The 15129-nt window shown below is 42.5% G+C and overlaps 2 protein-coding genes across 4 annotated transcripts; both read right to left on the minus strand.

Moving 5' to 3' along the window:
• Positions 1-226: 226 nt before the first annotated feature.
• Positions 227-9040, minus strand: LOC135248937 (tetraspanin-1-like). 2 transcript variants are annotated; one of them, XM_064324019.1, is made up of 9 exons: positions 7550-9040; positions 6111-6182; positions 3732-3807; positions 2682-2897; positions 2200-2274; positions 1997-2104; positions 1573-1701; positions 1156-1248; positions 227-912 (listed from the first exon to the last, which is right to left on the minus strand). In XM_064324019.1, the coding sequence occupies exons 3-9, from the start codon at positions 3786-3788 to the stop codon at positions 859-861; spliced, it is 732 nt and encodes a 243-aa protein (XP_064180089.1). In that variant the 5' UTR covers positions 3789-3807; positions 6111-6182; positions 7550-9040; the 3' UTR covers positions 227-858. The 2 variants fall into 2 exon arrangements, with proteins under 2 accessions (XP_064180089.1, XP_064180088.1); XM_064324018.1 differs by lacking the exon at positions 7550-9040 and having other exon boundaries at positions 6111-7503.
• A 126-nt stretch (positions 9041-9166) lies between these two features.
• On the minus strand, positions 9167-13826 carry LOC135248938 (erythropoietin receptor-like). Of its 2 annotated transcripts, none has more exons than XM_064324021.1 (8): positions 13435-13826; positions 12525-12679; positions 11951-12117; positions 11687-11838; positions 10982-11138; positions 10752-10839; positions 10481-10568; positions 9167-10286 (listed from the first exon to the last, which is right to left on the minus strand). In XM_064324021.1, the coding sequence occupies exons 1-8, from the start codon at positions 13474-13476 to the stop codon at positions 9561-9563; spliced, it is 1575 nt and encodes a 524-aa protein (XP_064180091.1). In that variant the 5' UTR covers positions 13477-13826; the 3' UTR covers positions 9167-9560. The 2 variants fall into 2 exon arrangements, with proteins under 2 accessions (XP_064180091.1, XP_064180090.1); XM_064324020.1 differs by having other exon boundaries at positions 12525-12648; positions 13435-13796.
• Between the last annotated feature and the right edge of the window lie 1303 nt (positions 13827-15129).

Raw genomic sequence — 15129 nt, forward strand, 5'->3', positions numbered from 1 at the left:
ATCCCGAAATTCAGTGAACTTCAGCTCCTAAGATAAATGAGCATCCCGTGGTGCTAAAAATCTGAATACTCTACCTAAATCATCAGTGCAGTGTTATTGGTTTATTGTATCATTTTTAAATGGCATATAGCTCATTACAGAAATTTACAACACACATAATGCCCAGGATGTCAGAAAAAAGTCACCAAAAAATGATATGGTTATCAGAAACACAAAGCTCAAAATATTTCAGTTTTTCATATCGTATTTTATTCAATTCAGCATTATTTTAAATGCAACAAATATACACAGGACAAAAATGAAACAAAAATAGTTTAAATAAAGTATGATCTAGTACATACTATTGACATAAAAAAATTTTATTTATAATTTGAATGAAATACACGACAACTGAAATCAAAAACATACAGTATCATAAATGTTGTAATTTTTGTTTTGTGTGTTTTTGTAAATATCATATGTACATTTGCAAAATTGATTGAAGACAATAGAGTAATACTATTTCCATATCATTATTGAATATAAAACAATACAGTTGTGATATGGATATGCGATGGGGAAAACGTCATCACACAGTATAAAAACAGTGCTCAGCTTGGGTAAAAAGAGGAATAGTTTGATGCTTGATTAGAAAAGTAATGCAAAAGGTAAGTGCTAAAACACGACGTTATAATACGACGTGCAAGGCAGACACATCAAATTGTTGGCTTTCACATCAACGAACAGCATCTTACCACTTTTTGTGTATGTTACATATGGCTGTTGATTTGACTGAAAGCCATTCGCGGCCCTTCATTTAGAATCTCTGCTGATTATGGCTAATGGTGTAAAGATAGCGAGAGTCCTCTGGCATTGTCCCTACTTGGCGCCTATTTGGCGGTACATTGACATGGATACGGCCATTGCTGCAATCTGGAGAAGAAGAGAAAAAAACACAAACATGTATCTGGATTGCCAGTCGTTGCTGCTTGAGTAGTAACACGTTTCTGTTTTGTCATTGTCTGTCGCATGACTTTCATGTGGTAGTTTGTACAATTAATATTCATCCAGAGAGAGAGTGAGTGAGAGAGAGAGAGAGAGAGAGAGAGAGAGAGATTGTGTGAACATGCTTCTCTCTCAAAGTGGGACTTTGAGGTGGGAGTTGTTCTACTGTACCTCAAGAGCGGCTATTCCCAGTGCCACAGCTCCTATGATGACTATGTTGTCATCTATTAGTTTTATCATTCTAGGTAAACAGCCAGGGATGTTCTGCAAGAGCCCAGGGAAATACAAAGACACACATGAAAAGGGAACGGTGATATAGCTGAGTTAAGGAGAGATAGCTGAAAAAAAACTTACAAGAATCGCAACGACAGGGTCATTGAAAAACATCAATAAGAGGAATATAAAGCTAATTTAAAAAATAACTAAATAGCCCGCAAGAGGGTCACAGCAGGTAACAAGGAAAGAAAGCCAACACAAATAATGTTCTCAGGCTAAAGAAACAGGGATGAGGCAGTCAAAGTACAGAGGGGACAGACGAAATAGAAAACATTGCATTTAAAAAAAAACATGGTATTAGACAATAATTACCGATGTAACAGCGTTTGCAGAATTACAGGTGACGTTTCTGCAGCATTCTTTTGGATAGGTCATGCCACTGTCATTGTAAAAGGGAGAATTATCGAAGTCCGTGTAATTATAAAATCCACAGCAATTCAACTGGAAGGAACAGAAAACACAGGTGAAATATTGTGATGAATAACTTTTAAAAGGACCAAACCGAAATTCACAAATTAGCGACACCTTTTTACTGGGGCAGCAGGAATCTATTGTGATAACTGTCCATTCTGCAAAGAGTTTACATTGTATTATTGTGTTACTTATAATACATACTACACATCATGTACACACATATTTATTTATAAATTAATTCAGTTTGTTAGTTATTTTTCTCCTTCTACTCCACATTAGATGCATATAATTCAAAGTGCCCTGTCTGAGCATGATGTCATACCCCATCCATGGTGACATTCCAAGGGCCAGTGATGTCAGGGTTTGCTCCATAATGCTTTTTGATGGCTTCAACAGCTTTTTCACCCAACTGGCTAACCAGATTCTCTGCCTGTAAAATACGGTTCGAATACATAACCATCACAGTTTCAAAACTGCCAGAACCCTTCACCCGCTACAGACTGTGACCGCCATTTTGCGACTCACCAGAGGTTTAAAGACCAGGACCACAATGGCTCCCGCCACTTCCGCAATGAATACCACCAGCACCGCCACAAAGAACTGGATGATGGGGAAGACAGAGTTTAGAACAAAATTTAAATTGAGTTTTAATGCTTTCGTCATGCAGCTGTAGTTCCCTGTCATCGAAAACAATCTTTTATCGACAGAAATCATGACCCTTCGGAAAGACTGTTGATTCAGAGGACTCTTCCTCCAAAATCCCAAACCAACATGGTGACATAAGGTGATGCAGTGTAAAGAGAAACCTGCACACAGAATTTAACTATAACATCCCTAAACGTGTGCCCTGCCAACTAACCCACACTCATATCGCCTCACTGCAAATTGCTCACAGGGCTGACAAAATTATTCCAGCAGCTGTTGGAGACAGTGACGACGGCAAAGTGTGATTTTCAGATTTTTTTTTTCCAGTGGCCTTCTCTTGGAGTCCAGGACCAGCGACTCACCAGCAGCAGCATGCACCGGCTCTCCTTGATGGCCCCGCAGCAGCCCAGGAAGCCCATGATCAGCAGCACGCCGCCCACGGCGATCAGCAGGTACCCCACGTTGAGCAGCTGGTCCAGCTCCGGCGGGGCGCTCTCTATCTTGCCCAGGACCGCCAGCAGGGAGCTGCTGTCCACCTTCACCCACACCCCCACGCCCAAAATAGCGGCACCGGCCAGCTGAGGAAGGAAGGGGGGGGGGGAGACGGCAATGGTCGCGCGGTTACGCAAGGCAGCCATTTTAGGGAGTCTACGGCAGGTCTTATTTCACACAACATTGAGTTTATATGGTCCATTTACACATTTGTGAGATTCCAAAGCGATCATGGAAAGGAAATGGATGGAGTTTGAGCAAGACCCATCAAACATTAATCTAATGAAAGCTTTATCAGTTCAGTTCACAGAATTCACAGATACTTAACCAACCATAAATCTATTCAGCCACTGTAAACGCTGCCGTTCGGCTACTTGTACACAGAGAGGGAACAAACCTACATGTGAATGTGACCATAATGCAGGTGCATAACAACCAGGTTACAAAGCAGGGAAGCTGTCTCAATTACATTGTCTGTTACATTGTTATACTGTCTGGTCATAGCTGAGCAAATACCATTTACAGTACATCAGGTTCATTTTATAGTTTCCTTCCCTGATAGCTAACGTAGCCCCATGGCTATCACGCCGATTCCAGTGAGCTAAAACTTTTTAAATATAGGTTATTGTAATCTACATATCTGTGGTGCCAGTTTCCACAGCGTTTGCTGACAAAAAGGTTTTCCCCACAGCAGAAACTGAAACGTCACGGTCATTCAGGCACACCTGTTGAGTGACCTTGAGAAACACAAGCTACTCCAGATAACTGGCTTAATCAGGGCAATATGAGAGTTTATCACAAGACCACAGTTCACTGGAGAGCAGGGCTCTTGCGGTTTCCCTTGGCTGTATATGGCATCTTAAAATGGAACATGTGAAATGCAGACAAGTACAATGCAAAAAAAAACAGTTCACACTTACAAAGATGACTCCGTTGAACAGGAACATCATTATTTTTAGAAACTCGAAGCAATCCATTTTGAGGTTCTTTTCCTTTCTGAAAATAAATTAAAAGAGAAAATAATTCATAAGGACGGTTTAGATATACATTGATACACAGATATTAAGTGAATTACCTTAATTCTTGAAGATCGTGTAATTTCTCAAAGCCTTCAAACCACATAAAAATGTAATCTTTCACACCGACTCAAATATACGAGAAGAATTGTTAAGAAAAACACAATCAGTTTTTCCAAGTAATGATGTTAACCAGTCAAAGAAAGTTCATTCAGAAGTCAATGTCTGAGAAAGACACTGATGCTACAGTTGGAAATACTTGAACAAGTCTTCGGGTACTTCTTGCTACAGTGACTTTGTATGCTAGGAAAAAAATGCTAATGGCCTTTCCCTTCATTTTGAAAGATATTCTAGGACACTTTGTGGACAACCGGTAACAAAGCTAAACCAGCCATTATAAAATGTCAACAGCCAGTGAGGTGTGCTGTGAAACTAAGTTTAGCTGTCTGACCTAACTTAAATTTGTTGTAAAATTATAATATTTACCCCGATCACATGTAGACTAATTGTCCCGCTATAAAATAAGCTACTGTGAGAATAATCAGGGACGTGGAAACAAAGTGTTTCCTGGTTGAGAGTGTCAGTTGGCCGCACATCACAAGGGGAAAAAATATAGCTACCAGGAACCACTTCGAGTCTGCCTTCTCTTGGCCTACAGCTGCAATCTATGGATCTATTCCTGGCTGGTTTTATGGCCCTTGCCGTAAATTCTTCATTGTCCTTTGTGCGTCACTCTCGGCTGTATTTGCACTATCCGTGTGTTCCACTGAGAAGAAAGTTACCAAAAACATTACAAAGGCAACTGACAGCACATGAAATGGGTCATAAATGCGGCCTGAGTGAGCACACTGTGGATTTACTGGCCTCTTAGCGAGAACAAGGAAACGGTAGGGCTGCCGTTTCATCGGTAATTATGTCACGCCATCATTTTTTCCTTGTACTGATAAACCAGCTGTGTTCCCATGGTTGGGTGTCACATGGGTGGTTAATTATTTAAATTGAAATATCTGGAGTCCACTTGAACACAGGTCGATGGCTGTTGTGTCAAGAAAACAGAGGGGGAACGTGGTTGGGGTGGCTGAGCCAATGGACGGGAGGGGGGAGGGACTCAATTGGAGCGGGGGGTGGGCAAGGTTGGGGATGGGGTCTGTCGACAGGGTTCCCATTGCAGACATATGAATAACAATAAATGCCGCAAGAACAATATCTTTAAAACAGCAAACATCGAAAAGGTAAAGTTTTGGTATAAACTATCAGTATGAAAGTATTAACTTTCATACGTAGCTTGGGATTTATTGTAACACACATTTAGAATGAGAGACAAGTGGATTATAGCATCCGGGCCTGGGATGAACATTCACCAAACAGAGGAGGGGAGGTTGTAAACATTGACAGGGGAATCCCCCTTATCTCCGAACTTAAGTGAATGAATGCCTAGGTCATAGCAACATCTCTCCAACAATCCCAAGACTTCATGCTCTCAAGAATATACTGTACCTGCATTTGTGTCTTTAAAGATAAGCGATCATTAGTCTATAGGCTAAATCGGTAACTTATTATGCACAGACGCTCTCACCATCATAATTGCCCTGCTTATGGTAAGCTTTTTCTGCTCATTTCCAATGTCTCAAAAAGTTGTCTTAAGGTTATGCTGAAGTACACCATTTACATTTTCTTCAGGAAAAATATGCTGAAAGAGCAATCATATTGAATATCGAACTGTGAAGGCAAATTACGTGACTAATTGTAGATTTCTGTTAGAAATGTTTTTGTTTTTTTGTTGTTGTTTTTGTTTTTTCTTTTTTGGTTTCTTTGGTTATCTCACGGACTCAGGGGGATAATTATAATCAAGCAATCAGAACAGCCATTTTGTAGGATCAAAAAATGTTAGTTTAAAGACAAAATGACATAGGCAACTCTAAAACAGAGAGCATCAGCAACTGTACGTTAATTTGTAAAGGGACCACTAATGTCCATTTTCATCCATTGTGGGTTGTGCTTCCTGTAAGAAGAAAACATCATCCCTCTGTAGCTGTTACCGTACATATTGTATGACTAATAATCAAAGTGTAAATATAGCTTAAGAATTCTGAGAGAAGGACAAGGTCGCTTATCAAAGGGAAAAGGTCTGACTGATATTTTCACTGTTTCCCTTCAATATTCAGGTTTGCTGTCAATTAATGAAAGTCACAGTTTTAACAGTTACTTTATCTAGAGTGAAGGAGACTCTTATAACCCCTGTGAATTCAGAATGAGACAGAATGAGAAAGCTCGTGCTCTTACCTTCACCCAGGTACTGTAGAATAGTGAGAGGACCAGCCGAGCGAGAGAGAGATAAAGGTCTTTATCTGTTTCCTGTTGGTCACCGAAGAGCAGGTTATATATATAAAACGAGAGGAGGGAGTGGTGAGCAAAGTCACACCTTGAGATGTGTGTGTATGACACATGCACACATGCACACACACAGTCTCTCTCTCACACACACACACACTGACTCTCTCTCTCTCTCACACACACACACACACACATACACACACTCTCTCACACACACATACAGTCTCTCTGACACACACACACACATACACACACTCTCTCTCTCACACACAGTCTCTCTGACACACACACACACTCTCTCTCTCTTTCTCTCTCTCACACACACACATATACACTCACTCTCTCTCTCTTTCTCTCTCTCACACACACATATACACACACTCTCTCTCTCTCACACACAGTCTCTCTGACACACACACACACTCTCTCTCTCTGACACACACAAACACAGTCTCCCTCTCTCTCTCTCTCTCTCTCTCTCTCTCTCTCTCACACACACACAAATACACTCTCTTCTCTCTCTCTCTCACACACACACAAATTCCATGACGACACAAACTCAAATGAATCATATCAGAAGAGTAAGGGAAAATCCTGGTGTACCGCCACAAATGTCCTTTCATCAGGCAGAATCAGGGACAGCAAGGGCATGTGTTTAAACACGGTGAAAAAGAGGTGCTTGGTCTGTATTGAGATGTCTTTGTTACACTTGCCATGTCAGGTTAAAGTTTGCTAGTTATGGAATGGGCAAATTTGCTTTCAATCTCGAGTGTCAGACACGAGAAGTCAGTCTAAAAAAGTAATCCTTTCCATTCTTTCACAATTCAGAATATTGACTCAAGGTAATGGTCCAAGTGTTTCTTTTGCATTAAAAAAATGAATTTGTCGTATGCTCCTCCCACTGTAAATGAGATCACATTTTCCAGCTCCTATATGAAGCGCTGGGTCAGTCTGTGCCCATGAGGTGGTTCTTGCCCCAGTAGGATACACATAATCTCAGCCCAGGGCTTTCTCTCCAGACCGGTATGCATAACCCCACAGCTCGCTGCCCTGGCCTATCGTTACAAAGTCATCACAACGGTGGGTCAAGCTGACCGTCCTGATGAGATCCCCTTCGGTGCATGTGTGACAAAAAAAAAAAAAAAAAAAAACCCCCCAAAAAAACCAATGAGCCCACGCTAGATCTTTTGCGTGCTTTTTAGGGGCGACATAGCTCAGGAGGTAAGACCGATTGTCTGGCAGTCGGAGGGTTGCCGGTTCAAACCCCGCCCTGGGCATGTTGAAGTGTCCTTGAGCAAGACACCTAACCCCTAACTGCTCTGGCGAATGAGAGGCATCAATTGTAAAGAGCTTTGGATAAAAGCACTATATAAATGCAGTCCATTTACCATTTTTTCTTTCACACCTTCCTCTCCATTTCCGTAGTGATCTCTCCAGCGTCCCTGACTCTCCACCAGCCCCCTTATTTGTAGGCCAGATAAGCTTATCACTCAGAGAGCAAGACTCTGTGTCACTCCGGGTAGCACCACACAATAGCTGCAGAGAAATTAAACAGGAAGCCTGAACCCACGCTTTACTACAGTGAAAAGACTTCCTGTTACGGTACATGTCTTTATGGGAGCACAAAATCCAACAACATGCCCAACTGATTTGTGTTTTATTGCATCTTTTAATCGACAGTTTAAAATACACAAAAAGATACAATTGACAGACATTAAGTATAGTCTCAGTAATGTAAAATGATTATCACAGTAATAAATTATTCATACCTGAATGATTTGACTTCTGAACTCTCTATGTGCCAATCTTTGAATCAGTTAAAGGAAGAACATCAGTGTAATATTCGAGAAGAATAACAGTGGAAGACCAGGAGTGGTTTTATGGCGCATGCTATTTTAAGGCACTCATAACTACAAAGATCATAATACATTGACTCACTTAATAATTTAGCAATATCCCCTAATCTGTGATGGAGTCAGCGTGATCAACCTACTGTTTAAAATAAGAAAACACTACACTATACATATCCATTTGAGGTGGACAGGTTAAAGCTAAAAAAAAGAAAAACAGAAGAAGGGTCATATCGGAATTCTGGGCGAATTCTGGTGAATGCAAATAGCTAAAATTGCTATTCAATCTGAGTCACAAAGTAGTGTACATTACAGGTACATATTTATTATCAATACACCATCCCCACAGGCACCCCACAGTGAGTGGATGTTTTTAGCTAAGTCAATAAACCCTAATGCTACAAAACAAAAACAAACATTATTATGTGAACATACATTAACATGGACATAAAGTGATGCAATGTACATATTTAGGTAGAAAGGTACAAGTTACAAAAAATAATTTTTATATACCTGCCTTTGTTATCAACAACAGCTGCCAGTTTTGATATGAAGTGCATTATCCAGGATGCTGGATACATAGTCCTGCATTGCCTGCTAGTACTTTATCAGGAATTCTACAAGATGTGTCTGATGACAAGACACCTTTACAGGAAAACAATTGTAGAGAAAATAACCTCACAGTCTCTTAACCTCGTAGGTCTAGCTGACCGGTCCATCCAGACTTTCTGTACAAACTGAGCTTCATTAATTGACTGGACTCCCTCAAACAGGCTGGCCTGTTTTTGCTTCTGTTTAGTGTCTGTGGATGTGCTGCTCTTGCTGGTTTCTCACCCTTTTCCAGGAGGATGCTTGAACACACCTCACCAGGTCAGGGGGTCATATTCCAGTCTCCCCACCCATTGGCTCAGATGTGTGGGGCTTTACCAGTCTCCCCACCCATTGGCTCAGATGTGTGGGGCTTTACCAGTCTCCCCACCCATTGGCTCAGATGTGTGGGGCTTTTCCAGTCTCCCCACCCATTGGCTTCAGGTGTGCGGCTTTCTCAGTGTCCTGCATTGTGCTCGTGTTGGGTTTCTATTCCAGGATCTGCACCCCACCAGGCTCAGTGGTCATGGAGCTTCCAGTCTCCCCACCCATTGGCTCAGATGTGTGGGGCTTTACCAGTCTCCCCACCCATTGGCTCAGATGTGTGGGGCTTTACCAGTCTCCCCACCCATTGGCTCAGATGTGTGGGGCTTTTCCAGTCTCCCCACCCATTGGCTCAGATGTGTGGGGCTTTTCCAGTCTCCCCACCCATTGGCTCAGATGTGTGGGGCTTTTCCAGTCTCCCCACACATTGGCTCAGATGTGTGTGGCTTTTCCAGTCTCCCCACACATTGGCTCAGATGTGTGTGGCTTTTCCAGTCTCCTCACCCATTGGCTCAGATGTGTGGGGTTTTTCCTGGTTTTTGAGTCCAGTAGTGAAGCAGTGCGTGACAATTCTAAACGACGTAAAGACTGACGACTGACTGGCTGCGCTTTTGCGAGCCTGCGTATCTCGGGACCCTCAGCACTCTGAGTGAATGGGTCGCCCAGAGTGAGGCAACCCGTGAGGGGGGATTTCATTCTCGTACTCGTTGGCGTAGATGCCACCCGTCCCGGGCCCCACTGTCCTGCCCGAGCTCATTGGGCTGTAGTCCATGTAGATGCCCGAGTCCGCTATGGTCAAGTAAGCGTAGCCGGGAACCTTGGGTTGCCAGGGGTTGTGGGAGTCCTCATAGCTGGATTGAGAGGACAGCCTGCTGTTTGTCCCAGAGCTGTTTCTGAAAGACCCCAGGTCCGACTGGGACGTGGGGGTCCCGGGGCTGGTGAAGAGGACCTGCAGTGGCACAGATTCCTCCGAGACGTCGTCCGGGGGACCCTGCCGGACGTCACGCTGGGAGTCCTGGTTCAGGATCACGTAGGCGTCCTTGGACTCCAGCGGGGCGCATCCGAAGGGAGGGAGAGGGTGGCAGGGGAGGGGCCGCAGCTGCTCAAACAGCCACCGCTCCTGGGGTTTCTCCTTCCAACTGTACGGCAACCCAGCATCCACTCTCCCGCCTCCTCCCTCCTCTTCTTCACCTTCCGCGCCCATGGTGCGCAAGGCCCTGGAGGGAGCGGCACAGGCGGGGACAGCCGACCCAATACTGGCCTCTGACAGCACCTCCAGCGGGGCCGGGTGTTCCTCCAGGTAAAACAGTTCCTCCAGGTAAAACCTCCACCCCAAGCCACCGGTGCTGTGGACCAGCCAAGCCTGACAACAGTCAAAATTACAATCATTTCAGACAGCACAGAAGTGACAGATCTCAAATGGCCATATAAGTATATCTACAGATGTTTGTTAGTGGCAAACAGAGTTACAGCTGGTTTTCTCTCCTTTAGGCCACAAGGAAGAGTCCCTATTCTCAGCTGTCCCGTGACCAGAAATGAGCACCCCCCCCCCCTCACCTGGAAGTCACCTCCGTAGACCGTGAAGAGATCTGGGAACTTGTTTTCAGGACTTGGAACAAGAGGCCACATTTTCTTCAACAGAAACCTGAGTTCAAGGTATGGAGACACGGCCTTTATGCAAGTGAAGTGGAAAATAATCCTTCTTCCGAGCATAAAAGATGTTGACATACTGGTGAAGTGCTGATGTTATAACTACAGACTCTCAAACTCAGTAAGGAAGAAGGAGAATGACACGGGGATTTTTGGATTAAGAGGGCGTGTTACGGACCTGCGACGGGACAGGAGCACAGAGAGACACAGCACCATTAGGATGAAGGAGATGACCAGGCACAGGGACAGGATGAGTGGGTCTGTGTCTACAGTGTTCACAGAGGAGAGGGGCACCATTAAAACCAGAGTATGAGGTGACACCACCGCCCCTGTCTTGGTCATAATGAGAAAGGCCACCAGTGAGAGAGTTCACAATTGTGGAAGAGAGCACGTTTTGGGCCCACTCACCCCTGTGAGGCGTCTCCATGGAGACCGTGGGTGTCCAGGTGCTCCAGTACCCGTCATAGATGGTGCCGTCGAATTTGACTCGAACCCGTGCCTCGTACCTTGTGCCCGGTTGCAGGCCGCGCAGAGTAGTCTCCGTCTGGGCCTTCACCAATTCCCGCTGTCAAAGAGGGAGAGACAGGTTACCGATGCCTCATTGCTTCTAAACAACTCTAGGGACAGGGAGGAGTCATGGCACTTTTAATAGAATTCCTATACATGTTCACACAGAACTTAATGTACAGTGCATGTACACTAAAGACCATGAGTGAAATGAGATTCCAGGCTCTATATTCTACACTGAATGCCATGCAACACTGCAGTACCTCTAGACTCTCAAACAGTAACTGGAACTCCTTAGCTGTGCATTAGCGGCCACTAATGAGAATGTAATGTAATGTTGTATGCTGTTCAGTTATTTGATTAGAAGATGAACTTATCCGCAGCAATATGGGTTAAGTGCCTCACTTAAGAATACAACAGCAACCCCACCTTGGATGTCAGCACTCCACCGCTGAAGTGTTACACTACACTAGACTACTACACTGCACTGCTTCACCCTGTCTCATGACTGCCCTCATTACAATGATCTGCACACTTATCCAGACATTCCCTGTCTCAGAAGGGAAAAAGCGTTCAGACATATCCACAGAAAAGGCAGGACGCTACCTTGCCCATCGGGCTGCCAGCGGCGAAGTAGTTGACTTCATACATCATGCTGTCATCCATATACTTGAGAGGAGGGGGCAGCCATGTTAGCTTCAGCTGACCTGGCTTCCCTGTCCGTGTCATTGTCAGATTGGCAGGAGGATCCAGCAGAACTGTGGGGTCAAAGGTGAAGAAACTGTCAGAGGCTGTGCGTGACCCGCTATGCTTAGAAACGTACATGAGACTGACGAAAAAGTCAGCCAAGCCCACAGCCCGCCAACTCACACACGCGGTCAACGAGTATGCTTCGGTTGAAGATCTGCTCTCCGGCCCGAAACACGTGGAGATCCAGAGGAAAAAAATGCAGAACTTTGGACAGCTTACAGAAGTAGCGTGTTTTTCCGCCACCTACTGGCTGGGCCCTCACAGCACAGTCAATACTCTGCTCATTTCTGCAGGGTCACAAAGAGGAATTAAATGGAACAAAACACAAACAGGTTAACAGAACTTGAAAATCATCTTGAGCTGCTGATAAATGTAAAAAGTCTAACCAACCATGAGATTCCGGGATAAGCGTATCAAAATTTGAAAAGTAGCTCTGAAGATCACATTACATTTAGATACTTTAATCTCCTCTCATCAGGAGAATACTCTTTCCACAACAGGTACCATAAAACACAGGCACAGCAATAAAAAAGTATACAGTTCACTGAGGAACCTACTTTTATGTACTACAAAAAGTACATTTGTAGACATTTACCCATAAAGGCATTGAACAATCCCAAAAGCTGTTTCAAAAACCTAAAATATAATCTATAGTATCCAATTTAAAAAAAATATGAAAGTAAATGAAACTCACTGATATGTGTATTTAAAGGTGTACTCTTCAGGAGTGACGTTACCCTCCCAAAAGCAGGTTAGGTCGTACTTCCCTGAGGCAAAGCATTTTGGGTCTGCAGGCTCAGCATTCAGCAACAGGGCCACTGTGGGATATGGGAGACTTTGAAAACCCGTCTGAACAATAGCAAAGTTATTATTATTATTTTTTTTTTTTTAGTAGTTCCATTTTACTTAATTGCAAAACGATTTCTTATCTCATGACCACAGTAACGGACGTTTTAACCATTTGAAAATGCGTAGACCGCTTAAACCAGTGTTGATAGAAAACGTGCTTATGAAACGTGATATTGATTAGCATTAAAAAAACAATATATATATATATATTATATAAAATATAATATATATATATATATATATATATTCGTCTACGGAAACTGGATTAGGAGTCACGGCACAACACAATAAATGCGTTTTAAATTTATTTTAGGTTACATGTAGAAATAAAACCAGCGAGAAAGAAAAATGGCAAGAAACAATTCCATCAATAATCCTGCTGATTTCTACAGTAATCACCCTTTTCTTAGTTTACAGACATCTGGAAGACGACTAGATTAACCTTCATCCACTGCGCATCGAGCGCGCTCCCAAAAGCATGTTTATCTGAATACTGTCGACATCAAAGCTCAAGAAGTAGCATACAGTTGGCTATGCTATTGTCAAACTGTTGTACATCAGTAAAGATTACAGTAATAGAGGAAGTGTAACTCGTTTTTCTCATTGGACCAAGTTTACAGGTAAGGTCATAATTAGCCCTAATTTTACCATTTTCTTTACTAGATATAGGCAAACTGTTTATTTAATATTAGGCTAGAAATGATACCAGACGTCTTCTGAAAAGTAGAGGTTTTAATATTAAATTTTATACGTACCTTTGGTCTCCAAATCTCGGTCACTTTGGGCGAAGAAACCATTTTGAAAGCAAAAAAATATAAATAAACCACAGTAATATAATTGTGGAACTTTACTCATTTTTCCAGCTCAACGTATAATATACATCCGTAACGCTCACCATAACAGAACTCGTGTGCTACATGCCGCCTTAGTTCTAGCACTAGAGTTGTGACAGCTTGCTTGCAGAGATATGAAGGAGCACACGATATTACGTGTGTCACCGAAGATAACTTGTGCAGCAGTCGTAGGCCTACATTTCCCAAACCAAACTGTTTACCCTTTTCTGGTCTTTGGGGGAGGAGCATAAAAACTACACCTTTAAACAGAGAAATACGACCGAACCATTGATGAGTTTTTATGCTTGAAATACGCCCCCTCATGTGCCCAGACAAATAAACAAATACGACCGCACAGGTTAATAAATTGGCTGCAAATTGCGACGGTAATAGTTTGGTTGCGTAAATGCACTGTTCGACAGCATGACACATATAGCCAGATAAAAGCTGTAATTGTAGCAATAATTATAATATTGAAAAATGCACGAATACAATATGGTACCGGTAGCGTAGGTAAGTGAGCAAGTCATAACATCAAAATGAAGGAACTCTACGCATCCTACATACGTCACTGAATATATTGGACACAGATACGTGGCCAAAAACTCACATGTGCAATATGTTTTTGGGACACTGTAGTAACATAACAGAAAAACAGAAAATGGCCCTTATCAGCAAGTTACAGCGTTCAGTTTTGGCGCGTAGCTTACGTTATCAGCAGTTCAACACCTGCAGGCCTCCCCATTAGAGATATGCGCCATGTTTGAGTTTTCCCGCTTTATAGAACTTTCTCTGGTATTTAGGTTCAGTTATGTTGCAAACTTGAGATCATCAGTCAGTATTGCTGCAGTGAGTAGTTTATACGTAAACTTCAGGTTTACGCAAAAAGGTGAGGGTGTAATCTTAGCAAATCACCGTAGCGAACTGCAGATGTAATTATAGGATTTGCATGCTCTCAATTTTATAACCGTTTCCTGTAACGTGGAATAAAAGCAATTTATGATGTGCATCTATAGATGTGTGCCTTGGGTTTTCTTCATCAGTTTTTGTTCATCTTGTGAATAAGCATATCTTAAACGTTATTTTCCCTTATTTAGGGAAAGGAAATTCGACTACAATATAGCCTACAGAACACTAACACCCAGCTTGGCATGGTGTGGGTTCTTTAAACATAACAGGAAAGGCCACCAGTACAGGAAGTGGTTTGTTTCTTTTGGTGAGGGAAAATGCAGCCTTGTGTTCTGTGTAGTAAGTAAATATTAAAATTTTTATTTTATTTAAATTTTTTAACCTGGACTGAATGTTGAGCATTTTCATGAGAAATACACTAAAGCACAGCAGAACGTCTGGTAATGAATACAATCTTTATTTTGTTTTAACAAATATTTCTTTATATTTCATGTACATGTTTCTTGCTAAATGACAAATACATTCATATTCTAAACAAAAACAAGACATAAAAAATATAGTGCTATATTTTTTGCCTTGTAGTTTGGCATTCTTGAAATGGACAAGCTTAAAAATACATAAAGAATCCATAAAGAACACAAAAAACACTTCCAGAGATTGAAATGCCTTACTCCATACTGCGGGTTTCATCAGGACAGTGTGGGGAAC

Source organism: Anguilla rostrata, chromosome 2 (genome assembly GCF_018555375.3).
Source record: "Anguilla rostrata isolate EN2019 chromosome 2, ASM1855537v3, whole genome shotgun sequence".
Lineage (NCBI taxonomy): Eukaryota > Metazoa > Chordata > Actinopteri > Anguilliformes > Anguillidae > Anguilla > Anguilla rostrata.